The 27,584-nt window shown below is 33.4% G+C and overlaps 2 protein-coding genes across 2 annotated transcripts in view; one reads left to right on the forward strand and one right to left on the reverse strand.

Moving 5' to 3' along the window:
• Positions 1-7,715, reverse strand: part of LOC124361819 (transformation/transcription domain-associated protein) — a 117,777-nt gene extending 110,062 nt beyond the window's left edge. Inside the window, 1 exon segment of the mRNA XM_046815815.1 lies at positions 7,541-7,715. Coding sequence (XP_046671771.1) covers positions 7,541-7,672 — 132 coding nt within the window. The 5' untranslated portion in view covers positions 7,673-7,715.
• Positions 7,716-25,664: 17,949 nt separating this feature from the next.
• Positions 25,665-27,347, forward strand: LOC124361821 (beta-1,4-N-acetylgalactosaminyltransferase bre-4-like). The gene has a single exon (XM_046815816.1). The coding sequence runs from the start codon at positions 25,885-25,887 to the stop codon at positions 26,893-26,895; it is 1,011 nt and encodes a 336-aa protein (XP_046671772.1). The 5' UTR covers positions 25,665-25,884; the 3' UTR covers positions 26,896-27,347.
• The last annotated feature ends 237 nt before the right edge of the window (positions 27,348-27,584 follow it).

Raw genomic sequence — 27,584 nt, forward strand, 5'->3', positions numbered from 1 at the left:
TTTTTTTTATAAAATGTATACTTTTTTATATTAAATACATGAAACAATAAGGTACAAAGAAGTTATATTTTTTATGAATAACTAACAAAAATAGCCTATGTAATGTTATGTCAAATGCTATGAGGAATATATCAAAGTGATGACTGTTGTTTTAGGAATTCACCCAAACCACATTTTTCTCCAATACGAGGCTAGGCAGATTTTAGATCTAAAAAGTCAGCTTTAGTGGTGGCCCATCTTGATTTTTACTCTATAAGAACAATGTTAAATCTGTTAACAGTTTCACAACCTCATTTTTGGTTCTTGAATTATAAAAGCTATCTTTTTAAACACATAAACCATTTTTTAGTTTTTTTTGAATATTGTTTTAGGCATTTTTTCAATTCATCATTTAAATATTCAAAAAGTATACACTTTTCAAGAAAACCTCAAAAGCATTTTTGGATGAGCATTAATTATATCTTTAAAATGAGACATATCCCATTATTCCACAACCAAAATGTTCTATGGCATAAAGGTTGCAATTCTTGGGTAAAACTCAAGGTCGTTTGTCAACAGCCATAAAACACTAAGCTACTGATCTGATTTGCACAGAAGATTGATTACTCAAATCTGAAAAAAGTTAGGGCAGACAACTATATGCTATAAGGATGGCGTTATTTTACTGATAATACTGTAACTGCTATGGCCTCAAATTGTTTCTCCCAGACAATGCTTCAAACAAATAATCGTGGAACACTGACAGACCTAAAATGAAGCTATTTAATTGTTTCAAAATTTATTCCACTACTAGCATGTATCCAGTACATGTGTATTACTTGTGTTCATACAGGTCTACCATAATATTCCATAAAATATGTAGGAGCACAATCATACACATTTTATTATATGTAATATAATGCAACCGACTGATGACATGACATAACTTTGTTAAGGCCATGTACCACACCATCTAATGACTTGCTATGATGCATCCATCAGTGTTTATGCTACTAATTGTTTAAAATAATAATAATGTTTACATTTGGTGATGATGTTACCATATGAACTTATCCAGATAAACTCACCTACTAACAGCTCTCGTCACCACCTATACCAGTCTTGTGTAAATATATAATATACTTTAGTAGTCAATTAACTGTGACTGTAGTACGTTTTTCATAAGTACTACATTGTAAGAAACTTAACTTTTATTAAAACGAAAAACTGAATCATTCCATCTTTATCTTAAAACATTTTTAATGGGCTTCCTCCTCTTTATTAATCTTTGTGGTCCGAACTAGCAATGATGTAGATATCCAATTTGACAACTTTTGGATGAGACATTTCGAAGTATTTACTTTACTTATGTACTTGAAAATGTAAGAAATGTATAAATTTAATCAAGTTCTTAGATAAATCAAAAGTAATTAACAATATATAACATAATTTCACAACACTATTTAGATACCTACGTAGTAGTTTAGTTGTTACTGGACTTTAAAGTACAAAGAATAAGTCAATTGAAATGCACAACAAAATTGTAAGATTTTTAATTGCAAGAATAGAATTAAATGTTGTATTTTGAAGTCACAAGAAAAAGGCAAGGTGAATGGCTGAGGTGCTGGAAGAGAAAAGAAAGAAGGAATTGGAAAGTACTTGGGCCAAACGGAACCAGTGACGATAAAACTGCTAAACAGAATTATGAAAACACTACACTAACCCTTTGGGATCGGTATTAAATTCATATGATTGACCTCTCATACATGGCCATGCATGGCTGTCAGGTCATTGATTTATGACCACGTCCTGTCCCTCAGCTCATCAGACCATAAGTGTGGCCCACTGCTGTGCAGTTATAAAATTCATTCCTAATCCAGTTGTGGGTGGAAAGTGCTGCAATGTCTTGGCCAAATAGTTAACTATTAATATTTCTCTATTTACAGCACACACCATATTTTTTTTTTTTTTTTTTTGTTTTCTTAGGACAAGAAGCTTATAAATTGCACTTAGTCCTATAAGGACCTTTGCGCTGCTTCCGGAGTGATAGGATATTCAGGATGGGTAAGGTCAGGGAGTAGGGGCCGCCTCCTATCGAGATCCATGAGGAAGAATTAGGGCACTACATCTCAAAGTCATCCCGGAAGAAGGGAGGCCAGCTGTGAACCAGCCTCTCCAGTCAAAGTAGGCAGGGGGTGGCACACCCTTGTTGAGGTTAACAAGAGCCTCTGAGGTAAGGGAACAAACCCCACCAACTCCAACAGCCATCCTCCACAGTAGGCTAGACCTATCGAATTGCCCATGAATCCCAGAATCTCAACATTTGCGGTTAGTGATGTGCCGCTACTGGACATCCATAAGGTTGCCCAGATTGAAGTGGCACATCGGTTTTTGCTGTGCCCAGTGGTGGGTTCAACTGGTAGGTATAAACCAGCCAGAAGTGATCCCTGCTGGGTGTCAGCACACACCATAGTAAACATTGTTCATAATCATTTTTGATCCAAACGTCAGTGTCACTGTACCTGCTAGAGTGTATCCTATCTACTTATTAAAATACTAGTACAGTTTGGTGGAGAGGAAGCTCAAAATATGGAAACGAGTTTATATTCTGTTGATACTAGAGATCTAAATGAGACTTGATTGTATTTTTATCCTGTAATTAAAAATACTTATAAAACTGATCAACCTATAACTTAAATTACACCAATTGATCAAGTTTCAACCTTGAAGTTAATAAACCTGTAAATTATTTGAGAATTTCATTTAAATCTCAGTCATTTAAAGGGCCAAGGTAAAATACTGCCATTTAAATCCAAGTAAAATAAAAGTGATGTACACAGTTACGCAAGAGCCAAAGTGTACAGATTTAGAGAAAGAAATTACTTCACATTCCAGTGTTCTATCCATATAAGAATGTGCCAAATACAAACCATCAAAATGTTTAATTCAATTAAATAAAACTTGTAACATTCACAAATACAATTATTAATAATGAAAAACGTATCTTCTGAAACAAAAATATGCATGCTTAACTGAACAGTTTTATATGAAATAAATCAAAGAAATACGATAATTTATTATTAGTTCTACTCATGCAGTGCAATATAATTAAATATTTGATTTAAAAAATGTATATATAAATGCATGTATTAAAATGTAATATGCAAGATAAAAATGTAATTATAATTTAATTTTGTATGTAAATTTATATTTAAAAATTAGTACTAAAACCAATTGGGTAAGTAAAAATAAAAATTCAATTTACAACACTCCAAATATTTATAGTAATTTTGGTATTGGATTAATATTCTTCTGCAAGTGTGGAAATAAAAATAGAAAAAGATATAATGTCTTGACTTGTAAAGTAAAAATCACTGCTGATTAAAAATATGATTTTATTTAATGTAATTTATTCATATAGAGTATACATGATAGTCTTCTTGTATTTGTATCCAAATGTGATTTTTACGGTGTCTAATGTTTTTGTTCCCCACTGAAATTTTATCAATGTCAGAGCACTATCTGAAGCACTGTCTAGCTTATCTGAAGCTAGATGTTTAATTTTAATTCTGCATATATAGACATCATTAAAACACTATTCTTAAAAGAATGAGAAGTTTTTCATTCAATTATGAAACAATTATCGGCAACCTACTTGATCTCTGAGCCTATTATACTCATCACAATTGCCATGTACATGAAAAATTTAAGTACATGTCCTAGTGGGGCTAGTAACCATTTGTTACTTGTTTTTTTATTTTATAGACACAACAATATGTTAATAATATCAAAAAACGTTTCACAAGATTATATTTTATTTTATTAATACTCCATTTTAAAAAACTGTATGAATAAGTAGATATAAATGATCAAACTCTTGCATCAATTGTTAAATTTACTCATTTAGTTTCTAATATTTTCTTTATTTTAATTTGTTAGAAATCAAATCATCCTCCATTAACAAAAGCCCTATTATTACTACAGACTAAATAATTTAAACAGTTTTTGTTTGGAAGTTAAAATTGATTTATTTACATTGTACCCTGATAAATTAAGCCAAAAAAATGAACAGTTTAAAACTTCACTCGACAGTTTTAAGTAAACAAATTCATTATTGTCACAAATATGGGAAAAATATTTTATTATGATTTTAAAATTATTTTTAGAGGTAATAAATAATATTAAAGCTGTTGTTATTTAATGTTAGCTAAGCTGCAAAATGATTAATTAATGTATTCAAAAATAATCATAATTGATAATGAGCTTCGCATGCTGGAACTGTCATTATCCGTGTTAATGTAAACTAAAAGAGAGAAATAATAGGAAGTTTCTGAGACATCTAGATGCAAACCACCGCAAAAAGGACAAACTTCGCACTGTACCTTGGAATCTGCTCCTTCAGGGCTTTTCACGAAGAACTGTTGGAGAGTCATGGAATCAAACATTACATTTATTAGGGACTGTTTGTTCACAATAGATAAATAAATTCAGTCTAGGCATTTAATGTTATCTTTAGGAGTACCGTATCTCTTCTATCTTCTGTTATGTCCTGGTGTCGTATACTCCATTTAGTGATAAGTATGTGAAGGAGGAGCATAAGCATGGTGGTGCTACCATTTAATGGTATGCACGCAACCAGTTAAAACTCCTAATAATTAGCTAACAAGCGTGATCCTATACAATGTGAATCAGGCAAATCTCTGGATATGAGATGGAGTAAACAAGTTCCTGGAATATATTATATTACAGGTTAGCTATATTCATGCAGTTGTTCACTGTAAAGAAAATTTCTATCGACTTTCTTCCCCACAAATAGCCAATAACACAGCTGCACACAACTTGCACAAATGGTCTGACCAATAGTGTTGCACAGTTAGCTATGTTGGCATTTCCTTTAATTGTGTTGCTATCTAGGGAGGAGATTCTACTGTACTATTTTTTATTCCAGCATATAATTTCCATTGTTTTAATTTTTAATAAAAATCTGCTTTTATCTCTTTAGTACCTTGAGAATGGCACGCCCAAGTCTATGTGAGAGTGATCTGATCGCATATTATGATTTATTAGAAAATCTGACTTCAATAACAGTGAAAGGTTATTGTTAGAGGATAGTGTACTGGTTGATAATAAAAGATTTTTATTTGTGCAAAGTGCATTGATATTTTTTTAAATGTAACCATTAAAAGAAGGAGTTAAAACAATTAAAACAACAAGAGATGGGTCTTTATTATTGTATGTATTTATTTAAAACTCAACTTATTTTTTAATACCTAAAACTAATTTAGACTATTACTTATGTAATCACATCGTTTCAGGAATGCCTACTTCCAAAAAGAACGGATTCATGATACTAGAGGCACTGGAAATGAAAAATAGCACACTAACTCACCAGATATCTGTACTTGTGTTGTGTCTGTAAACAGCCAGACCCAGTGGAAAATTTATTGATGATCACAAATTATTTTACATGAATTGAACAATTCTGATAGTGTGTACAGATCATATAAACAAATTACTGAGGAAGACTGAGATAGTGATGTTAAATTGAATCAATGTAGAATACTTTCTGAAAACTCAATGTAGAATACTTTCTGAAAACTTAAGTGATAAATAGCAGTAACCAAAACAACAAAAGCGAAGTGTTTGGATTAGAAATTTGTAGACAGTAATTAAAGAAATTCAAGATTTGTGGGGAATGTGGTATAGATAGGACAAGGCAATGTAAATAGGTGGCCTAGCAAAAACAAAAACAGTAAGCTAAGAATCTAGAATAAATCTAAAAAGCCAGACATGTCCCAAGTAAGCCTAGATCAAACCCAGGGAAAATAAACACACACAAAACTTATGGGGTTTATATAATCATCTGTCAAGTGAGTAGAAACATGTACCTCAGAGTATCTTAATGCTTCTTTTTACTGGTATTCATATAATTTTAGTCAATTACTTTTCTGTATGAAAAACAAAATTTTTTTATTTGATATATTATTTCATATTTTTAAAATTAATGCCTATGGGCACAGTATTATATAAGGGCGTATTTTCCTTCTTTCTTTTGACATTATTTACTTTGCTTTGTATAGATAAAAAATTTTACAGAAGAAAAATTATTAAGATATTAAATATTTTAAAGGTATAAAATTACAGAAAACAAATACGACCTGGGCACAGTAGAAGCGGGATTAAATGTTTGAACTTATTAAAACCTCAAATTAGTTACTATTAAATCAATCAGTAATTTAGGAAATATATATTTTTATCTTTAATTTTAGTAGAGATTTAAGTCATTGATTTTAATTCTTTTAGGTACTCAGATATTTGTGTATAACACAATTAAATAATATTTTTTCATTATTTCAGTTATATTATTTCCAGACTGAATGATTATAAAACTATAGATTGCATGAAGTTATAGAACATTCTAAAATGCCTAGAATTTAGATAAAACTTATTTATGGTTTGGTCAAAAACTTACATTGAACTAAGTACTTTTAAGTTTATTTGGAAATATTTCATTAGTTACTAGATTTCCGTCTTGACAATGTAATTTGAATTCTTTTTGTGCTTGATGTTAAAAATCATTCATACAATTGAAGAAATGTTTTTAAATATTATTTTACCAGACAAATAAAAAATATCATCTTGATTGCCACGTGACACCATTAATTAGTCATGCATCCCAATTAAAAAAATAGTTTGTTAATTCTCTTAACCCTTTGTGCTCGAAAGGCCAGCAGCACTGGCCACAACAAGGTTGCAGACAGCTCACGTTAGTTTTGCCATAGTTTGTCCTCGCAACTCATATGGCCAGTACAGATGGCCGCGCTTCTTCCATTGACAGCTCGGCAGCCATATTTGTTGTTTGCCTCTCAAGATTAGAATTATTTTTCAATATCCTCCATGGTATTTGCATAATAATTTAAAACTAATTAAATTAGTAATTTAGGAAATTTAACTCTTATACGTATATTGTTAAAAAGATATGTAAATAAAATATTAGAGTAGGCACTTACAGTTGTGTTATACTCAGACATGAACTGTTTTACATTTTTCTCAGTCTTTACAATTTTTTACGGAATAGAAGTTTTAAAAATACACATCTATGTGTAGTCAAGAATAGTTAGCACGCGTCTTGTAGTAAAATTTTCTATGTTTCTATCTCTTCTATCATTTCAGTGTATAGGCCCACAACGCGTCATTCGTTTAATTTGAACAGTCAATGTTTAGAAAAGAATTCGACTAATTTAAAATTTTACTGCTTTACCTAAAAATTACTTTAAAAACAGCTGCTCGATAGGTTTCAGCACTCACCATTGATTATAAAACAAAGAGAATATTGGAAAATAACTGCTATGATTAGTGGCCAGTGATGCTGGCCTTACGAGCTATGGACGTATTATATCTTGGCCAGTACAGCTGGACATACAAGCTCCAAGGGCAAATTATAAATATTGCCTTTCGAATGCATAGGGTACCAAAACTTCACAAACGTACACACAACTTATTCTTTATGTTTCTAAGATCTGTCATAATACTGTTCCCCAATGTCCACAAGTATACTGACCACGCCAGAGAAGTGCTCCAGCACCTCCTTCTCCTCCTTCGTCCTAACTGTCTGCTGAGGTGCCTGCCTAAGACCCGTGGGCTGGGCTGCAGTAGGCGTGATACTCAGTGTGTATATATCCAGAGCTTGCATCGCCCACTTTACCAGCCGTATGAACACTTCCGTCTCCTTCGCTGTGAACCCCACCCCCCCCCCCCCCCACCCCCCCCCCCCCCCACCCCCCCCCCCCCCCACCCCCCCCCCCCCCCACCCCCCCCCCCCCCCACCCCCCCCCCCCCCCATTTCTAGAAATGTATGAGTAAAAAACAGCTTTTTTTCAGAGTAAATCACATCATACAATGTACATATGAAATGTTTTTAAATGCATAATTAGTTGTGAAGATATAATAATTAAAATTTGGTTCCAGATCCAAACACTTCATACAATTTATGTTTTCGCTCGATCTACCAGAACTTGCCAGATCACATGAATAAAGATATTTGACACCCAAGGATCCCATTAAAGTGCAAGGACCGTCTCAGAGTTGAAACATCGAGGCAACTAACCTTTCCATAACATACGACTCGCTTCGCTGCCCGATCCAAGTGGGACAAGAAACTAACCTGACCGAACCGAAAGAGACCTACCAAACCCGAACACGGTAAAGCAATACTGTGTTTTGTTTTATTAGTTATAGAAATTTTTGGTCTGCGAATATATGTATTTGTTGGCGTGGAAAGAAAAGTAGAAATCTAGACTAGAAAAGCAAGGTTAGTTTAAATTGAAAATCGAAATAAGGATCTAGATTAAGTGTAAGTAAAATTTTATCAGAGTACAAATTTATAGCCAAAATAATGCAATTTCTCTTTGAATTTAATAGAAAGTATATGTAGTTTTAAACCCTTCACAACATTTTTTATGGTGCATTATAATATTTTGTGTGAGAAAATTTATAAGGATAAGGAAATGACATACAATAACAAAAAGTTCATAGTTTGTAGCAGTGGTTGCACAGTATCAGAGAGTGGAATACAAAAATGAGTTTTTCCATAAAACTTTTACACGTGGTTTATATTTTCCCCAAACAATCTGTTTTAAATAACATGAGAAGTGAAATCTGTGTAAAAGAGTAAATTTAAAGCTTTTTTAAATACAATTTCTATTAAGAAACAGTAATAAATATTCCAATTTTTATTTTTTTGTACTAAAAGAATCTTTATTGATAATCTTCAATCAATCCAAGTCGAACAAGTTCAAATGTTACATTATGAGAAAAAAGCCTAATGGGTCTTTAGGTTAAAAAAAAGAATATTTACATTCAAAGATCCTAGTTTTTTTGCTGTTTGTAATAATAAAATAAATATATTGGTGGAATATTATAAGGAGTAAAATACTTGGTAAACAAATTTGCTACATTTATCGGTACTAATAGTGTGTATTAATAACTGATGGATTAATTGGGTTAACAAGTGTACCCTTGACATACCAAAAGGCATCCTCTCACTAAAAAGAGTTCTTCAAGATAAGGTTAGCCAATAATTGTGTAGTGCTGATGTTACCAATCAACTTTTACAAACGAGCAATGTGCAACAGGAAGTTCCAAACGGATTACATTCCAATAATCAATTGGCACTATTACTTTATGAAAAGCCAGCAGAAGATCATAGAGGTGAAAACTCTAGATTTCTTATACTTTCTAACGATCGCAAATGTGAGGACAAAGAAGTATAAACATGTAGATTTTTTATGTTCAGAAGTCAATATTATGTTATTGAAATCATAAGAATACATCCCTCTAAATACAAGTAAAAAAGCACACACATCATAAGTGGACCCCCAAATGTCCACCACGATTGGATTGCTCAAAATCAATCACACCAAGCCAATAACCCCAACCCCCCATTGAGCTATTAATTTCACACATTGCAATTAACCAGAAATACAGTCAAACAGATGATGGTTTTTATATTTGTATAGTAATGTAGTGACCAATGAACAATTGAGCTAGTATTTTACATTTTGTTTAACTGTCAGTACCTGTTAACCCCACAAGGCTTACATCTAGGACTTACTAAAACAAGATATGTAAGAAAGGCTCATTATGCATTTATTGTTCTTTATTTCATGATTAAGATTTTGTAAATCAAAATAGCTTTTTAAATGTATCTTAAAATTTTTTGTCCTTATATAATTCTCTTACCACGCGAAGAACCCAGATATTGGTCTTTTTATTCAAATAAAACTTTCATTTTCAACATATGTTTATTTTTTATCTGATGGACTTTGTTTTCTGTCCTGACGTGTATGTCTTAAATTACTATGTATTAAATTTTTAGATAGTATTTAAACATCATTTTCAAAATTTTGGTACCCCTCACCCCCAAAATATTAATCCTACTTTCCTGCTCACAAATATACACTCCAGACGCCTCAGTAGGTGCTACTGAAACCCTATTAATTCGCTACTCCGACAAGCGAAGACTGCCTCCGGACTTATGACTTCGCGTATGCCCACTGACTCACGAACGTTTTTGCTATTATTTTATTAGTCAAAGAACATTACCATGTAACCACATAATTTACAGCACAATAAACCAAACTGACTTAATTATTGAGAAATGGTTCCCACCTCTTTTTTGTTGGTGGATACGTCATAGCCTGTTGAATACTAAAGGACATTTTATTAGGTCACCAACAACAATACTCAGTGACTTCAGGAAGATTCCGTTAAAATTTCCCATATAAATATTTAATTCCTACAAAATGCATCTTTCATTTCATTCTACAGTTTACCGGTTTTACCAATTTGAATGCCTGTTTTGTTGCTTTCATTTATGTTTATAGACAGAACGTAGGAATTAGTACATGACAACGAGATCTCTCAAAAAATTCATTCTCTTTCCAAACAATAGAATTAAAAAAAATCGAATTTTCCAGATGAACCCACTCACCAGCAATAGAATGACATGGCCCTATGACTGCCTATTCAAATTTATATTAGGCTCAACCAAATAGTTTTATTACATGAGACCATGGGAGGGGCACCGAGCCGCGAGCTGTTAGTTTGGGCAAGGAGTCAGTTTTCCACAAGGTCATCTACACCAACTCACCAAACCACTAGCATCACTCCATTTCCCCCCTCCCGACATCACTGTGATCACTCAGACACACGTTGTTAACACAGATATCACTACTTTCACTTCAATTCCGTCACTATCACCGACAAATTGCAAAATCGATTATCAACTGACATGGAAGAGGTTACGAATAAGGCCCGGCCCATGTTTTTTCCCCTCACTAAACTAATCAAAATTAAAACAATAAAAAAGGCGTTATTTGGACAAGAGAATAAAAGAATGAACGGTCCCCTCCTTATAGCAAAACAGTCGTGAATAGTTTTGAAAGTATTGCCACTCCCAGAAGCGCAGAAGAAAAGATTGTAAAATGCAGTGCATAGGTCGATCTGAGTCCCCCCCTTGTGCACTCTAACAGTGGCTTAAAGAAGCTGTCCAAGTCGATTCACCAAGTCTTGTTGCGGATAGGGTGTAAGGGGTTTATAACCAAAAGATAAAATAAAAGAATTAAATGTTAAAGTTGTTTTGTTTTTATTGTGTATCTCATGTATGTACATAAATATTTTTGAAGTATATATTGTGATATCTTTCAGCGTAGCAAACTTCAAACTCGTGTTTTTTTAAACAAATATATACCATAAGAACTCTGGTAGTATTGGAAAAACATTGTAAAGAATAATACAAGTGTATTTCAAGCAAGTCAAAAGGTGAAGAACAGATAACAACTCCCAAGCCTGCAAAATGTTTTTTCTAAATGAGTGTGGCGTGGTCACACTGGTTAATTTTGTATTTAGTTTCTTAAGGGTTCATTTCCTTCCCTCGCATATTAAATTTGGTTTTTAATTGTTGTTATATATATTCATCAAACAATCAAAAACTAAAACTGATAAACTTCACACATAATCAAATATTGATCGTTATCACATATTGTAAATCGACTTTGGAAATAATACAAAAATGGTATAAAAATTTAAGTGGGTTGGATATCCTCTTTATTCCTTTAAAGCAGAATAAATTTTAGTTTTATAGTTTGGTTTTATTGGGTAAAATAGTAATGTTTTTAATAATGGCCTGCCACATTTTTACCGTTGCTATAATGTTTGTTGCAATAAGATCCTGTGAAATGGGAATGATGTGGAAAAAACTTTAGATTCACAAAGGATGGTGGATCAAGAGTGGAAATGTCCTCTTCCTCACCATCAGTGTCCCTTAAGGATAGCACTAATAGTTAAGATCAAGCTGAGAGTACTTCCTGGAACTCACTATAAGGTAGCTCAATAGATTACCGATTTCTCTTTCTGTAACTTATAACTTGCAGAATCAGCTATAACAATATTTTAGTTTTAAGTAACTGGGAAGTAATCTTCTTGCTCCCATTTTACCTTGAAGGAATAGTATCTTTCCTTTCAATTTTGTGTTTAGTTGAATTACCCGCCTTTGAGGGTGCCGCTGGCATTTTCCCAAGTCATAAAGCATAAAGTGCCAGGCCCACGTTTGTAGCATTGTTGTAAGCTTTTGAGAAAAAAGCTGTTGTAAACATACTCTAATTCCAACAGATTTTCATACAATAATATTTGTTTTGTTGTTTTTTTCTTAAATTAAATGAAGAATATGAGACATATTGTTATAAATAATATTTGCTTCCATTAAAATATAAAAATTTCAGTTTTTCCAAACAAATGAGTTTTTTACTTTTTTAAAAAAAAAAATAATTTGAACCTAATTTGAAGTGTATACAGTATTTTAAACATTTTATTTTCTTTATACCATGATAAGAAGGGCCCGTTACATATTCTAAATAAAACCTATGCACAATATATGAGTTTCTATGCAGATAAAAAAACCAACATGGAACATTATATGTATAAACAAAATTGCTGCCACGATACTGGCAGTATATAAATTGTAATTCATTTGTCAGAGTTTCGAAATAATATAGTAATAGTGTAGTTTTCCACAATATATCAAATAATAAACATCAAGGTAAACACAAATAAATATAATTAGTAAATGTAGAGACAAATACTTGCTTGCTTACATTTCCTTTTGTAATGGGTGTCCGGCAACTTTGTAAAAATCAAATATAACCCTATTATGTTTACACTGAAAACTCAAGTTTTTTTCCACATCAACTCAAATCACTACATTACTTTTTATATGGAAATACGGCAAGAACACTGTATAAGATACTGATTTTTAGATTTGTATTTACGCAAATGTTTGGTTATCGGCACAATAAACAGCTAGAATGGACGTTACATATAACAACATGATATCGTCCGCTATGTCGTGACTGGAGGACAAAAATCATCGCATAGGCCACTTTGGTATGTATCGCAGCTCACTATCTTAGGATGAGTTTTTCCCATACGGGAACCAAAATAAACTCCATTATAACGTTCCTAATACTTTTCTTCCTTTTTCCATGAATATAATCGAAAAATACTCGATGAGCTCATACTATCCTAACAGGCCAAATTCCCCGCCCTGCAAATATGCTCTACAAAATACGAGTGACCCCTTCAAAAGTAGTTCCTAGATGCATGGGCAATACAATCACTCTGTCTACTTTCAAATGCTATAAAACATTAGTATATCCATCGTTTAGATTTATTGTTTTTTTCATTGATTGTCTAATAACTTGAAAATGTTTTTAAAAAATAGGTTACCAAGAAATTCTGTATCTTTTTTATCACAATACTGTCATTTATTAAATAAAGTGTCCCGCGATCTAAAGGGAAAACTCACTTACAAGCACAATAGTGGCCTTTCACTGGCTAAGTACACTTCGTCAAAGAACAATTATGTATTCACATGATCAAAGAGTAGGGAAACAAACATAATAACTCGTAATTTATTGATAATGATTTGAAAAGCTATTGAATACAGTGCCTATCTGGTTATTTGGCCAAGAATAACCTGTACTAATATAAAATTAGTTATTTGCAATACGAAACGTAAAACTATTAGGCGACGGCTAGCACTTTTTGTAGGTACCGTCCATTAGCTGACGTCCTGCGGCACTACAAAGGTATAAAACACATCATTAAAGGCAGTGCAATTGATTTTAGGTTTAGAAAACAATAATTTTTAATTAAATGTTTTTCAGTATAGGCCTTTAAGGATATTATAGGATTTTAATTTATAACTTCCCAGAATGGCTGATTAGTGTACCTATATATTTTTGTTGTATATATTATTCCAAAATTATAACAAATGTAATAATTTGAACGGCTGTGTGATAAAAATGTAAAATTTTTACAGTAGTACATGAATTATAGCTTCAGAGAGTGACATGTTGTTTATTCATTCATAAGCAAGGAAAATTATATTCTTTAAAATTAATTATAATTTAAGAAAGCTACATGTTTTAAAATATTTTCATAAACTTTTTATTCAATCCTGATTACAAAATTCCTACTTTAAATGTGTATTTTTTTTACTTTTTCTGTATTAATGAAAGTTACCATAAATAGCTTTGAATTTTATTGAAAAAAAAAATATTTATAAACCCAAAATCAATTGTACTCCTTAACCTGTTCATGACTTGCTCTCATTGCTGAAATATTAAATACTTTCTAATTATAGATGCTTCATGGAGTTCATGTCTGTTTCAGAGCGAACCCTAATTTTAACAAAGAAGTGTTTGTCGATTTTATGGGAGCTCAGATTAAAACATTGTCATTCCTCGCCTACATAATAAGAATTTACCAACAAGTGGTGGGAGAGCACTCTCAGTTGATGGTAGAGGGAATACTTGGCATGCTTACTCTATGTCCCATGGAGGTGACTCATCTGCGTAAGGAACTGCTCATAGCCGCACGACACATTTTGGCCACAGACCTTCGGATTAGTGAGTCAATATTAACCAACATTTAGATTCATATTAAATGTAGTGCATTTATAATAGTTTCTGGTCATACGTTTGTTGATGAAATTAGTTATCTTTTTTTTGAACAGGGACAAAGTTGCAATGGTTAATAATATCTATTGAAATTAAAGGAATTTACCCCCCCCCCCACCCCCCCCCCCCCCCACCCCCCCCCCCCCCCACCCCCCCCCCCCCCCACCCCCCCCCCCCCCCACCCCCCCCCCCCCCCACCCCCCCCATGGTCGGTATAATCCCAAAGTACCGAACATTTTATACATAATAAGTTTGATGCTAACTTTTAACATTGGATCTATTTGCATTAAAATATGAAAAAAATATTCTAACAACACAATTAATTAAAGATTCAGTTACACTTTCCGACAAATTTATAAAATTAAAGTATTTTGTAACATGTGAACAAATACATAACTTGAGACTTATATTTCACATAATACATTGTGAAGATCCATTTTAGTATAAAACCACATAACAGAATTTCAATTCTGAAACTGTGTAATTTAATTGAACCATTATTAGACTATCAATTAAACTGAACTACATACCACCGTAATCTATGCTTTCCATAGTATACAATATATTAAACTGAAGTGTTCTAAACTGATTAAAAAATTAAGATTTTAAATTATCTCCTTTAATTCTTTTAAACTTAATACCACACTTTAAAATGGTCAATCTCTTATAACTACAAAATTGGTTTTTAATTTGACATCTTGCTGTACAAGCTCTCTGCACTCAAATTACAGCAAATTGATTGAATATCAATCATATTTCGGTATATGTATTAACCCTTTGAGTACCACAATCAAATATTTCATTGTGTGGCTTTTCACCACATGTTATATTGAACTGTATGTCTAAAAACACCAGACTTGGTAATGTCTTTGTGTAGGAACTTAGTAAGAAATTTTTATCAGTTTTGTTTGCATAGAAACTTGACATACCGAATATTAAAATACTCTTTTTTTAATTGGGCTACTCAGCTGACAACAGCTGTGTTAGACCATTGGACTTTGTACTTTTTTAAAATTTTTTCCTGAATCGGATTTTTTTTCCATACGAATATTACAAGGAATGCAAATTGAGAATCCTAAGATGGATTGTGGTGAAGATTCGTCAATGGTGGCATTTATCGCATATATAATTGGTGGTGAAAATTTATTACTGTGGCACACAAAGCGTTGAATAATGTTAAACACTAACCTCAAAGTTTTCACTAAGTTCTTGTGCAGCCTGAAGTTTACTTTCGTCTTTGGCCCCTGGATCCCCGATCATGGTGACGTACGACTGGTACGTATTCATCTGTGTGACAGAATCTGCCATCCCTGATTGGGAGGCAGCCATCTTCACTCTCTCTTGTAGTTTCAGTTGTTACACGTATTAAATCATCCTTGTTAAAGATTTTGTATTCTGAAACAATATTTTCCATTGACTATATTAAGTTTTGATAAATCTTTATCTATATTTTGTAAAACACACATTTATCTACAGACATCCAATACAGTTTTTATTCATCGGTAGAATACTTTTAAACAATAAATAACCTACCATAACCACTCCTCTGCCAAAACTTAATTTAGATTAGAACTTGATTTCACACCCCTTTATATGACCTGATGATCAGCATATTGACAACGCCTTAAGGCCAATTGAAAGAAGGGAAAAGCACCTAGTACCAAATAAGTATATATGACCCATGATGACATAAAATATAGAATTAAGTAATATAATACAGTATATCTATTTTATAGTATAAATATAATAATTATAAATATAAGACTATAACTAAGGTGCAAAAAACACTCTATGACTGAAATTTTAAAATTAGAAGAAACTACAAATTTGGCCATTGTTCTAGAGTTTAAGAGTCTAACTCAATGTAAATAGTTTAATATGTTTTTGGTTTGTTATGATTCTCTATTCTGCTGTTTCTTTACTACCATTCAGAAATTGGTATGCCACCAATGAATGTACACAAGTATTTTATAATATTTTTGCAACAAATTAAATGATCATTCATCATTTTACTTGATAGATAAGTTTTTATTTAAGGTGGATTGTTCGAAAATGTTATTTTAAATTTGTTTTGGATACTATGAAATACATCAAATATAAATGTAAATAAATTATAAATAATTTCAATGTAACCACATTATTTACATAAATAATGTTAAAAATAAATAAAAAATTAAATTAAATAAAGTTAAAAGTCTTAAGTAAAAATTACATTTTAAACTTTTATAAAATATTATTAACTACTATAATATTCCAACATCACTTAAGCACTGTTTACCTCAAAAATGTGCTTTATTACAACTAAGATTCCTATAAAAGTCCTGTTATAATTATGTAATGTAACTTACCACAAACCTGGTAAAACCAGGTAAAATATTTTCGTATTTACATTTTTATAAATATAGATTTTATCAATTAGTCAAAGATACAATTTAAATATTTATCTATAATCTTCAGGCACAATTAAAAGACATGGACATCCTGTCAAGTGTAAAACTGAACATGCTTAAACATACAGTGCAGGAAACAGCTGACACACAAACCTGTCCCAACACAAACAAACTTGTGTAACATCTTCAAGATAAGAAAGAAAACAAGAATGCAGTTGAATAAAGTTGTACTTTGTATTAAATATGTTGATTTATCCTACTATAATTTAATCTAAAAGTGCTCAAAATTGTCCTGATCTTAACCTATTCTACTCTACTTTGAACTAAATTTTGTTGCCATTAAACAAATACAATGAAATAAATTATAACACAACATAAACTACAGCACCAAAATCACTTTAATCACATAATTTCCTTTAATCACATAATTTCATATTACAGTATATATGGCGTAATAATAAAATAAAATATATAATACATGCAAAATATAAAATCATACTTTTACTATCATAAGATGAATAATATGATCTTGAGATTTTAAATTATCACAAAGATCTTTAGATTTAGAAGATTCTTAGGAATATCATCATGACACAAGTATCTCCGGCTATCAACGCAGGCTAAGGCAGCACCCGCTGCCCCGCACTGAGAGTTACATAAAAAAAACATCCCTCGTGGTAGTAACTAGATCAGTAAAAAATGAAATTCTAAATGGTCTGATAACTTATGTCTCTGAACATTACTGCTTTATAGGAAACTCAACTTGAAAAACAAACAAATATTGAAAATTCTTCTATCCCTAACGTCCTACTACCTCGCAAGAAAAGCAGTTCCACTTTTAATGTTCTGATATTCATTATTAGATTACTTCTCGTCAATACATATATTCTGCAAGATGATCGGTACGGCAGTGACTCCCTAGACCTGTTTTTAAGGATTTCTTTGTAGTTCTCAAATTAGATTCTATTGTTTGGGTGTTTGCAGAAGTTAGCGGATCAACGAAGTTTGTACGGTGGTTTACAGTAAAATGGTCACATAACCTTTGGTTTTAAGCCAAAATAGGTTTTTCAAAAATCCGTAGCGATCGTTGATCCTGGTTTTACATTTTTATTTCACATCTAATGGGATAAGTGAATCAGCATTTAATTTATTTTCTGGGCAAATTTCCAAACAGAATCTACCACCTGACCTCTTCTCTCCCTTTTTGAAATGTCTATACTAGTGTATATTTCTGATGTAGCAAGCTCTTTGTCTTGCAACCTTAACACTACTCAATGTACATTTTAAGCCAATATCTGCATGTTCATCACCATTGTTCTTACCAATGTCACTGAGCTACTCACTACATAAATGAAATAAAAACAGCTGGCGATGATTAATTAAGAATTTATATAGGTCATGTTGTATTCAATAGTATCAATATTTATAATCGATAATTATCATTCCATTGTTGTGATGGCCGCTTATACTGTAGTCTAAGAATGTGCTGTCCTCTACCTGCTTTGACTGGAGAGCCTGGTTCAGAGCTGGTTTTACGAGAAACCATTAAAAAGATAAAACAAGTGTAGACAATTTAAACCTAAATTTTGTTCTGTTTTTGGCAATTCCCAAATATGCATTTTTGGGTACTTTGGGATTATACCGACCACACCAGTATGAAGAACACAAAAATATAAATTTATAGAAATAAACATGATAGAACGAAAAAACAACTCTTTAATTACAAAATTACAAACTTACAAGCATTTCCAGGTATTGTGATCGGTATTGCACAGGTGCACAAACAGATAAAAATGAAATGAGCAAGGCCAAAAAAGAATATGATATCAGGCTAAAATTAAATAAACGGCAAGCAGCAGCAAATCACATAGCTAACTCCGAAAACAAATCAAAAGCCTTATGGCAGGTTATAAATAGTGAGAGAGGAATCAAATGTTCTAAACTATCCCAACCACGACTTAACATTGGAGGAGACGTCATCACCAACCCTCTCCAAATAGCTAACCACCTTAATGAATACTTTGCAAATATAGCAGATCACACCCTAAGTCACCAGCCAAGAATAGGAAAACAGACTGCAAGCCAACCCCAAACCACAAACCACGATTTAACCCAGCTGCCTCTCACTAATGAACATGAAGTCGAGGCCATAATAAAGAGTCTTAAACCTAAAACCTCAGCAGGGATTGATGAAATTTCAGCAAGAATGCTAAAACACTGCAGTAAACCACTGATACAACCTCTAGTTAAAATAATAAACCTATCCCTTGCTCATGGCCATTTTCCATCAGCCCTTAAACAAAGTAAAGTATACCCAAAGCTCAAAGGTGGAAGCCACACAGAAGCCACTAACTACAGGCCCATTTCTCTGATCCCAACATGCTCTAAGGTGATCGAGAAAGTAGTTCTGAAAAGACTAATGGACCACTGTGAGCTACACCACCTCTTAACAGACAATCAACACGGCTTTATTAAAGGAAGGTCCACAACATCGGCCATTATTAAACTTGCGGAATTTATCATCGACAACCTAGAAGAGAAAAACATAGTCACAAGTATCATGCTGGACTTCAGCAAGGCATTTGACTGCCTGGGGCACGAGCTGATCCTCTACAAACTCGAACAACTTGGAATTAAAGGACATGCTAAAGAGTGGTTCAAGAGCTACCTGGAGGGGAGAAGCCAGACAGTTGAGATTCAATGCAGACACAAAAATCTCTCACAAACACTGAGATCAAACCCCCTGCCTGTCAAGAGAGGCGTGCCTCAGGGCTCAGTGCTCGGACCAGTCCTATTCATCCTCATGACTAATGACATGCCGCAGTACTTAGGCACACACTGTGCGCCACTGATGTACGCCGACGACACAACACTTTTAATGTCTGAGTCAACACCTAACAATATGGCAGTCAACTCCTATACTGCGCTAAACTTAGCATACCAATACTGCCACGAAAACGATCTGGTTGTCAACACTGAAAAGACCAAACAACTGGCTTTTGGAAGGAGACGAGAGGACGTTCCCGCACTGCCTGATGTATCAATGGAAAGCCAAACCAAATTCCTCGGGATGACCATTGATAACAACCTATCATGGAACAATCACGTTGACACACTCTCAAAGAAACTGAACATATGTTTATACATCTTAAAAAGAGTAAAAAGTGCCAGTGATGACGCAACTACAAGGATCGCCTACTATGCTCTGATCGAGTCACACCTGAGATACGGTCTCGTGGTCTGGGGAGGCACAACAGCAGGAAACGTAAAAAGAATCCTACTGTTACAGAAAAGAGCAGTCAGAATTATGTCAGGTCTCGGTCCAAGGGAAAGCTGCAGAGACGCCTTCATTCATGAAGGTGTCTTAACGATCATTAGCCTTTACATTAGAGAGGTCATAATGCATGCTGTCAAAGAGGAGTTACAACGAGGCCACAACCTTCATAACTATAACACGCGCCAAGCTTTAAACTTCCACCTGCCACAACACCGCACTGCTCTGTTTACGAGGAAACCATCCTACATTGGCAGGAGACTATTCAACCACCTTCCGGAGGACATAAAAATGCTACAAGGAAATACATTGAAGACCAAACTAACCAGATGGCTGGCTGGCCGACCATTCTACTCCATGGATGAGTTCATGAACTGGAAAGGAGAAGAACAGGATGGCAGATAAAGAACCAACTTTGTAAAACTTGACGCCATTGCAATTCTTGATGTTTTGTTAATAAAGAGTTTGTCTATTGTCTATTGTCTATTGTCTATTGTCTATTGTTGTCGCTGTTATCTTATCTTTCTCGAGAATCCCGATTACGGCAGGCCGTGCGGCATCACATGATTTGCACTGTACATAATTGCCTTTCCATTACAATTCAATTTATATTTCTGATCAGCCCCTCTAGAATTTGATATTTTACTGATAGGGATATTTTCTCGAGGGATGTTTTTCTTTCGTCGACATCAGCGCGGGGCAGGAAGCCCGCATTGATGGCCGGAGGCACTCGCATTTTGGGTGGCGGAATGTGATAAAGAATAAAAACAAGTTTTGAGTGTTTTTTCAATAAAGAGTTTAGTTTTAGTTTGGTAATGTTTGTTGTTGTTGAATTTTTGTGTCTGGAGAAATGTAGAGGTAAACACGGAAGTATAACAAAGCGACGCACCAGCTGAACGGGCGGCGAGACTCTGCAATCACGTTATCTACTAGACCGCTCGACTTTGACCTCTGTCTGAGGATGGGGAGGGGTTTGCGATAAGACAATTCCTGTTTTATATTGACGAAATATTGTTCTACGCTAATCTAGTAATCAGTAAAAGCAAAATGTCGAATAACGATTCATGTCTGGGTGTGGTCGGTATAATCCCAAAGTACCCATTTTTGTAGTACACAAAAATTGGGTTAAAAATTAGTAAACAAGGCAACAAGAAAACTAAAAGATAATTTTGTGAGCATACGAATAACAAGGTTGCTACGTAAAAACTAAGAGTTTGCTATAATCAAGCAACAAGATTGCTCTTTATTGGCACATTGACAGAATTTTTGATGCAATGGCGTTAATAAGGGGTAGGGTACGATAAGCGGACCCGGTTTTTTATATCGAAGAATGTAATAATCGATACCTAATATTCGCATCTCAAATCTTAAGACTGTCAATCGATATAAAGTATCTATAGTTCTCAATAACAAACGTATGTTTTAAATTAAAATATGAATCTAATATTTACAGTGATCAAACAAATTATTATAACCATAGTTAGCAAAACTGAAGACGACCATATTTGCTCCTCTCACAGTTACAGTTGTTTCTTTCCCACAAATTTCACATAATGGGGTTTTCCGCACAAGTCCAACATGTTGAAGTCATGAAAAACATATCATCATCTTCCAAAGTAATGTCGTGTAGTTTTCTAAAATTGACTGTCATTTTAAATAATCAAATGTTACTTATATAAAATTGAAATATTACATTAAGAGTATTATATTTGAAAGTGTTTACAGCTATTGATATAGATTATTTAATTAACCGTTAAAAATAATTAATCAGTATCGATTGATAAACATTGATAATTGATGGTTATGATTTAGTAATATCGTTTGCCAATCTCGATATAAAAAACCGGATCCGCTTATCGTACCCTACCCTTAATAAGATATGACTATATCAACTAACGAATAATACAAAATGAAAATGTCAAACCGAATAATGTTGTAATTATTTAAAGTTATAGTAGTTGTAGTTCAGTTATGTTTTTATATCTAGAAGACTAATAATGGTACTTTGGTATTATCCGGGGGCCATTATCTTTTTAACAGTTTCTTGGTACAGTGGACTCTCGATAACTCGAATTTCAAGGGAACGGCTGTTTTCTTCGAGTTACGTATAGTTCGACTTAAGAATAGTTCAAGTTATAGAGGTAATATTTCACTAAATTCGACTTACAGAGGTAATTCGACTTACAGAGGTAAACAAAATAAAATTCGAGTTATAGAGGTACAAATAAACTATGTTTTTTATTCCCTACATCCTTTACAAAACTAATGTATGTACTGTAACTACATACAGCATTTGTACTTACTGTCACACTGCAATGTATGCCTACAATTCATACGTACATACAATTCAAATTTGAAAATAATCCGTAATCTTCTTCTGCCTAAGGCTTTTTTCAGAATTTAAGTCTATAATGTTCTCAATAACAACAGCAGAGAACACGTTGTCTGGTACGTCACTTGATTGTTCTAAGTAGCTACGTAAAGTGTTCACTGCGGCCTTTTGTAGACAGTCGGACAATTCAGCGACATGTCCAGACCTGTTCGGCTAGGTCTATGACCTAACACAGGTTCGCTGTAAACACAGCACAGCTTCGTGTTAGCGAGGGTTGATCTGAAAATTTCGAGTTGTAGAGGTAATGTATTTAAAGACTTCGACTTATCTACTGAACTTCGAGTTATAGAGGTAATTTTTCTGTTACTTCGAGTTATTGAGATAAAATTCGGGTACAAAATTAATTCGAGTTACGCATGGTTTTTTTCGAATTAGGCAGGTTTTCTCAAGGGAACGAGAAAAAATTCGAGTTATCATGAAGAATTTGACTTATTGAGGTTCGAGTTATCGAGAGTCGACTGTATTACATTTTTGCTGACGTGGTGTTAATACATAAGTACCAGCAGACCCTCTCCAACGTTACCCATTCAGAATATCCTGTCACACCAGAAGTAGCAGAAAGGTCCTCATAGGACTATGTGCAATTTTCTAAACTTCATGGTCCAAGAAAACAAAAACAAACAGAAAACTAAAAAGGAATGAATGAATTTCTTAATATTTTAACTGCTTACATAATCCGCAATAAAATACATAAATAACTTTCCAAACTAATTAACCGCAACAGAGTTAATGCACCGCGATTGTGTAATAGACGCCATCGAGGAGACAGTGAAGGGTACTGGACAAGATGATTGATTTTACTTAACTGAGCAAAGAACACTTAGATAAGCTATCAAGAGCAGATAATGCTGAAAATCGTAGATAAAAAGAAGCACAGTATACATATAACCACAAATTTGCATTTAAATTTCAATTATTGAAAAACAAAGTTATTTGAGAATTCCACACCCTAAAATCATAAATATGTTTGTTCAGGAGGATGAGCAGAATATGTTAATAAAGTTACAGCCATATGCCTAATAAATAGACTATACATAACGTAGCTGTAGTAAGAAGAGTTGTTTCAATTTCAATGTTCAGTTTAGCTCCAATTCACCTTCTTTTTATTGCAGTATCTGGTATCTGTCGTAATTTTGCACCTGATGAGACTGCGACCTCACCTATTTAGAGGTGTCTCTGATGTCGAAATGATATAAAGGTTTGTTTTCAGCTTCTTTATCACAGACTTCTTTGGATCTTTTCAGGCGAACATGACTCCAGATTCCAAGAGTCAAGTCTGAAACAGCATTAGATACCAAATGCTGTAATAAGAGGAAGGTAAACTGGAGTTAAACTCACAATTGAGATAAGCTGTTCCATTACAGTGCTCAAAGCTATCAGATCATTTAACCAGCTTGGACCACAGGTAAACAAATAACCATTAAGGCTAACTAATGCAAGTTTGGAGCAACTATAGTAGTTCAGATCTAATGGAGTTTAATGCCTATTGGATTATACACATCAGTCTAAGCATTTGGTTAATAGCCTATGTAAACTACTAGCCAATCTGTTATCCAAACCAAATACTTACAGTGGCAATAATAATCACCTGACGTGTAATGAAATACTTACTCTCCTATATTAGTTTTTACAATTGGTTGGAGTTTATTATTATTTTAATATAAAATATTTGAAATAATCCGGCACACATCGAGTTACATTAACCTACCACTAACCAAAAAGACAACAATCGCGAAATTGACTGTACTCCTTTTTGTACAGTAAACCTCCAGTACTGAGTACAGTACAGTAGTCAAAGTCAACAATGCCCAAAGAGAAAAGAAAAATGTTATAGACAAGTTAGTAAGACAGTGATAATATGTTACAGTGTTAGGCCCGCGCTGCAGATTGGTACTAGGTGGATTTGAAAAGTAGTTCAGGTGAGAAAAGACATTTTCGAGAAAAGATCTATCAATATCCTAGGTCACAACATGTTTTTAGATGGGTCGTGTGCTGTGTAATTAGCTCCAGAATAGCAAACTTCAAACTTATTTATAGGGCAAAGTCAGTCATTGAAGACTTTTTCAATCACAGCGTACCAAGTTGTTTTGCCAAAAAAACCGAGTCCATCTTTCCATTTCGATATCACATTGAAGGGTAACGAGCAGAGCTGACCTTATACTTCCTGGACAAGTAGAGAACGAGCCCCCTGCAAGTGTATGAAGTTTTTTGTATCTACAATCAAAGGAATTATATTATAAGTCCACTTCAGAAAAATACATTTATATTACCTACCTATTACTAATAGGTTCTTCGCTAACTAGATGTAGACTAGCTGGCTGAATTAGGTGCCAATTAGCAAAATCATCTAACTCTGATATTCTTCTTTCTGCCTATTATGGACTCATTTACACACATCTCGTATATTCTCTGCTCACATGGGGGGTGTAAAAACAAAGATATTCTTTCTGTTCGTCCTACAAAAAAGAGTAATCAATCATTTTTTAATTAACAGGCGTCAATCTGGTAAACCAATATTGTTACTGTTCCACCTTTATATTTACGAAACTTTATCTTTTTTAACTCAATATATTGAGCATTTAAAAATTCTTCGTAACCATCAGTATAATTTAAGAATTCCCACCAACCTTCAAGGCCCTGCACATCACGAAGCTCTCTTCCAAAAAAATTTCTGTTACAATGCAATTAATCTGTTTAACAAACTCCCAAATGCACCAGCAGAGTCAAACCATTTAAAATTTAGAAAGAGGCTTAGGTTATTTCTTTTTGAAAAATGTTTTACAACTTAAGTTACAGTGTTTGCAGTTCAAGCCATTTTAATTATTTTATTAATGAGTGTAACTTATTGTAAAAAGTTTCTTTTTATCTGACATGACCAACGCATAAAATCGTGTTACTTTGATTGAATAAACGAGTTATTGGGTTAGGTAGTTACTAAGTTAATTAATACAACATGAACAATCCGCTAGAAGAATTTTCAATAAAATTATGGTGATCTCTACCTACAGGTAAAATTATACCACTTCGCCTCACAGCTTAATTTAATGGTTACACTGAATTTATCGACTACGACTTAACTTTGGTGGTGTGAGTGGAGTAGTATAAAAAAAGTGAGAGATCGTTGAATGAATACCATCAGGCCATCTGCAAACTGCAGTGCAAGCAAAATAAATTTGAATTTGAGGTTATGAATAGATTTTCTTGGTGCAGTATTTGTGTGCGGATAGTGATCATGAATTGGTTTTGTTTAATTTATAACTGAAGTTATAAAACAATGAACTCTACACTCTTATATTTGCACGAATCTTTGATTGTTTCTTCTCAAGTGTAATGTCCCCAGAATTGTTCATGTACAAGATTTTCCGAAAACTTTTGCATAGTTTTAAAGCTCGTCTATTATTTCTGTTTTTCAGTAGCTGTCTCTTCATAATTATTTACCGTTATGTGCTATCATTGTCATGTGCAAAAATTATTCCTCTTCAAGAAATTCCACACAATTTGGTACCTGCGATTTCTAACCTGAAAAGTGTAACTGATGATAAACAACTATGTGATATTATGCCAATGCTGATAAATGGCACCTGGCCCCCTCCTAACGTAAATATCAATGATGTATATTTAAATAACTTGGCAATACAGAGTAATGTTCAGCCAGGAGGATCTTGGAAGCCAAGCACTTGTGTCTCACAACATCATGTAGCTATAGTAATATGTTATCGGGACAGAGAATCTCAGTTAAACACTTTTCTCGCTCATATGCACCCTTTCTTGCAATTCCAACAACTCAGTTACCAAATTTTTATAATTGAACAGACTCATCAACGACCATTCAACAGAGCAAAACTGTTCAATGTAGGGTTCAAAGAAGCCGAACTTGTATCACCATTTCACTGTTACATATTTCAAGATGTTGATTTACTGCCCATAAATATCCATAATATTTATGGTTGTACAAAGTTACCAAGACATTTATCAGCCAATATTGATGTATTTGAATACAAGGTACCATATGATTGGATATTTGGCGGTGCAATTTCAATTTTGAAGAACCAGTTTGTTAGTGTCAATGGATTCTCTAACAAATTCTATGGTTGGGGAGGAGAAGATGATGACTTTTATAACAGAGTAACACACAATGGAACAACAATTTGTAGGTTTGAACCTGAAGTCTCCAAATATATTATGTTACCACATAAAAAAGAAGTTCCAAATGAAGACCGTTATTATTATCTTACCACGGGAGGAAGACGATTTGATTCTGATGGTTTAAATTCATTAAAGTACATAGTAAAAAAAATTGAACTGAAGCCGTTATACACCAGAATTCAAGTTGATTTGTAAAACTAACGTTCATTGAAGGTAGGGTATGTTTTACACAATATGTAAGTTTGTATATTGATGCCAGACATGATTTATAAAACTATATTTGCTTGGGCACTATGAATGTATACCAGACATTTGGCAATGAGTATTATCCACTTCTGATACCATATTACACCAAGTAGTTATATAGACATATTACATAATTCATGAATAACTATAATTTATAATTAATGCCTATTGGTAATTTATCATTAAATGTTATAAGTATATGTTATATCTTATATTATACAGTATAATCGCACTTTATTATTTTAATGCTGGGAGCATTGTGCATGAGAAGTTATGAACCATTAATTTATTAGGTACTTTGGGATTATACCGACCACACCCAGACATGAATCGTTATTTCACATTTCGTTTCTACTGATTACTAGATTAGCGTAGAACAATATTTCGTCAATATAAAACAGGAATTGTCTTATCGCAAACACCTCCCCATCCTCAGACAGAGGTCAAAGTCGAGCGTCTAGTAGATAACGTGATTGCAGAGTCTCGCCGCCCGTTCAGCTGGTGCATCGCTTTGTTGTACTTCCGTGTTTTACCTCTACATTTCTCCAAACACAAAAATTCAACAAAAACAAACATTTACCAAACTAAACTTTTTATTAAAAAAACACTCAAAACTTGTTTTTATTCTTGATCACATT

Source organism: Homalodisca vitripennis, chromosome 5 (genome assembly GCF_021130785.1).
Source record: "Homalodisca vitripennis isolate AUS2020 chromosome 5, UT_GWSS_2.1, whole genome shotgun sequence".
In the NCBI taxonomy this organism is placed as follows: domain Eukaryota; kingdom Metazoa; phylum Arthropoda; class Insecta; order Hemiptera; family Cicadellidae; genus Homalodisca; species Homalodisca vitripennis.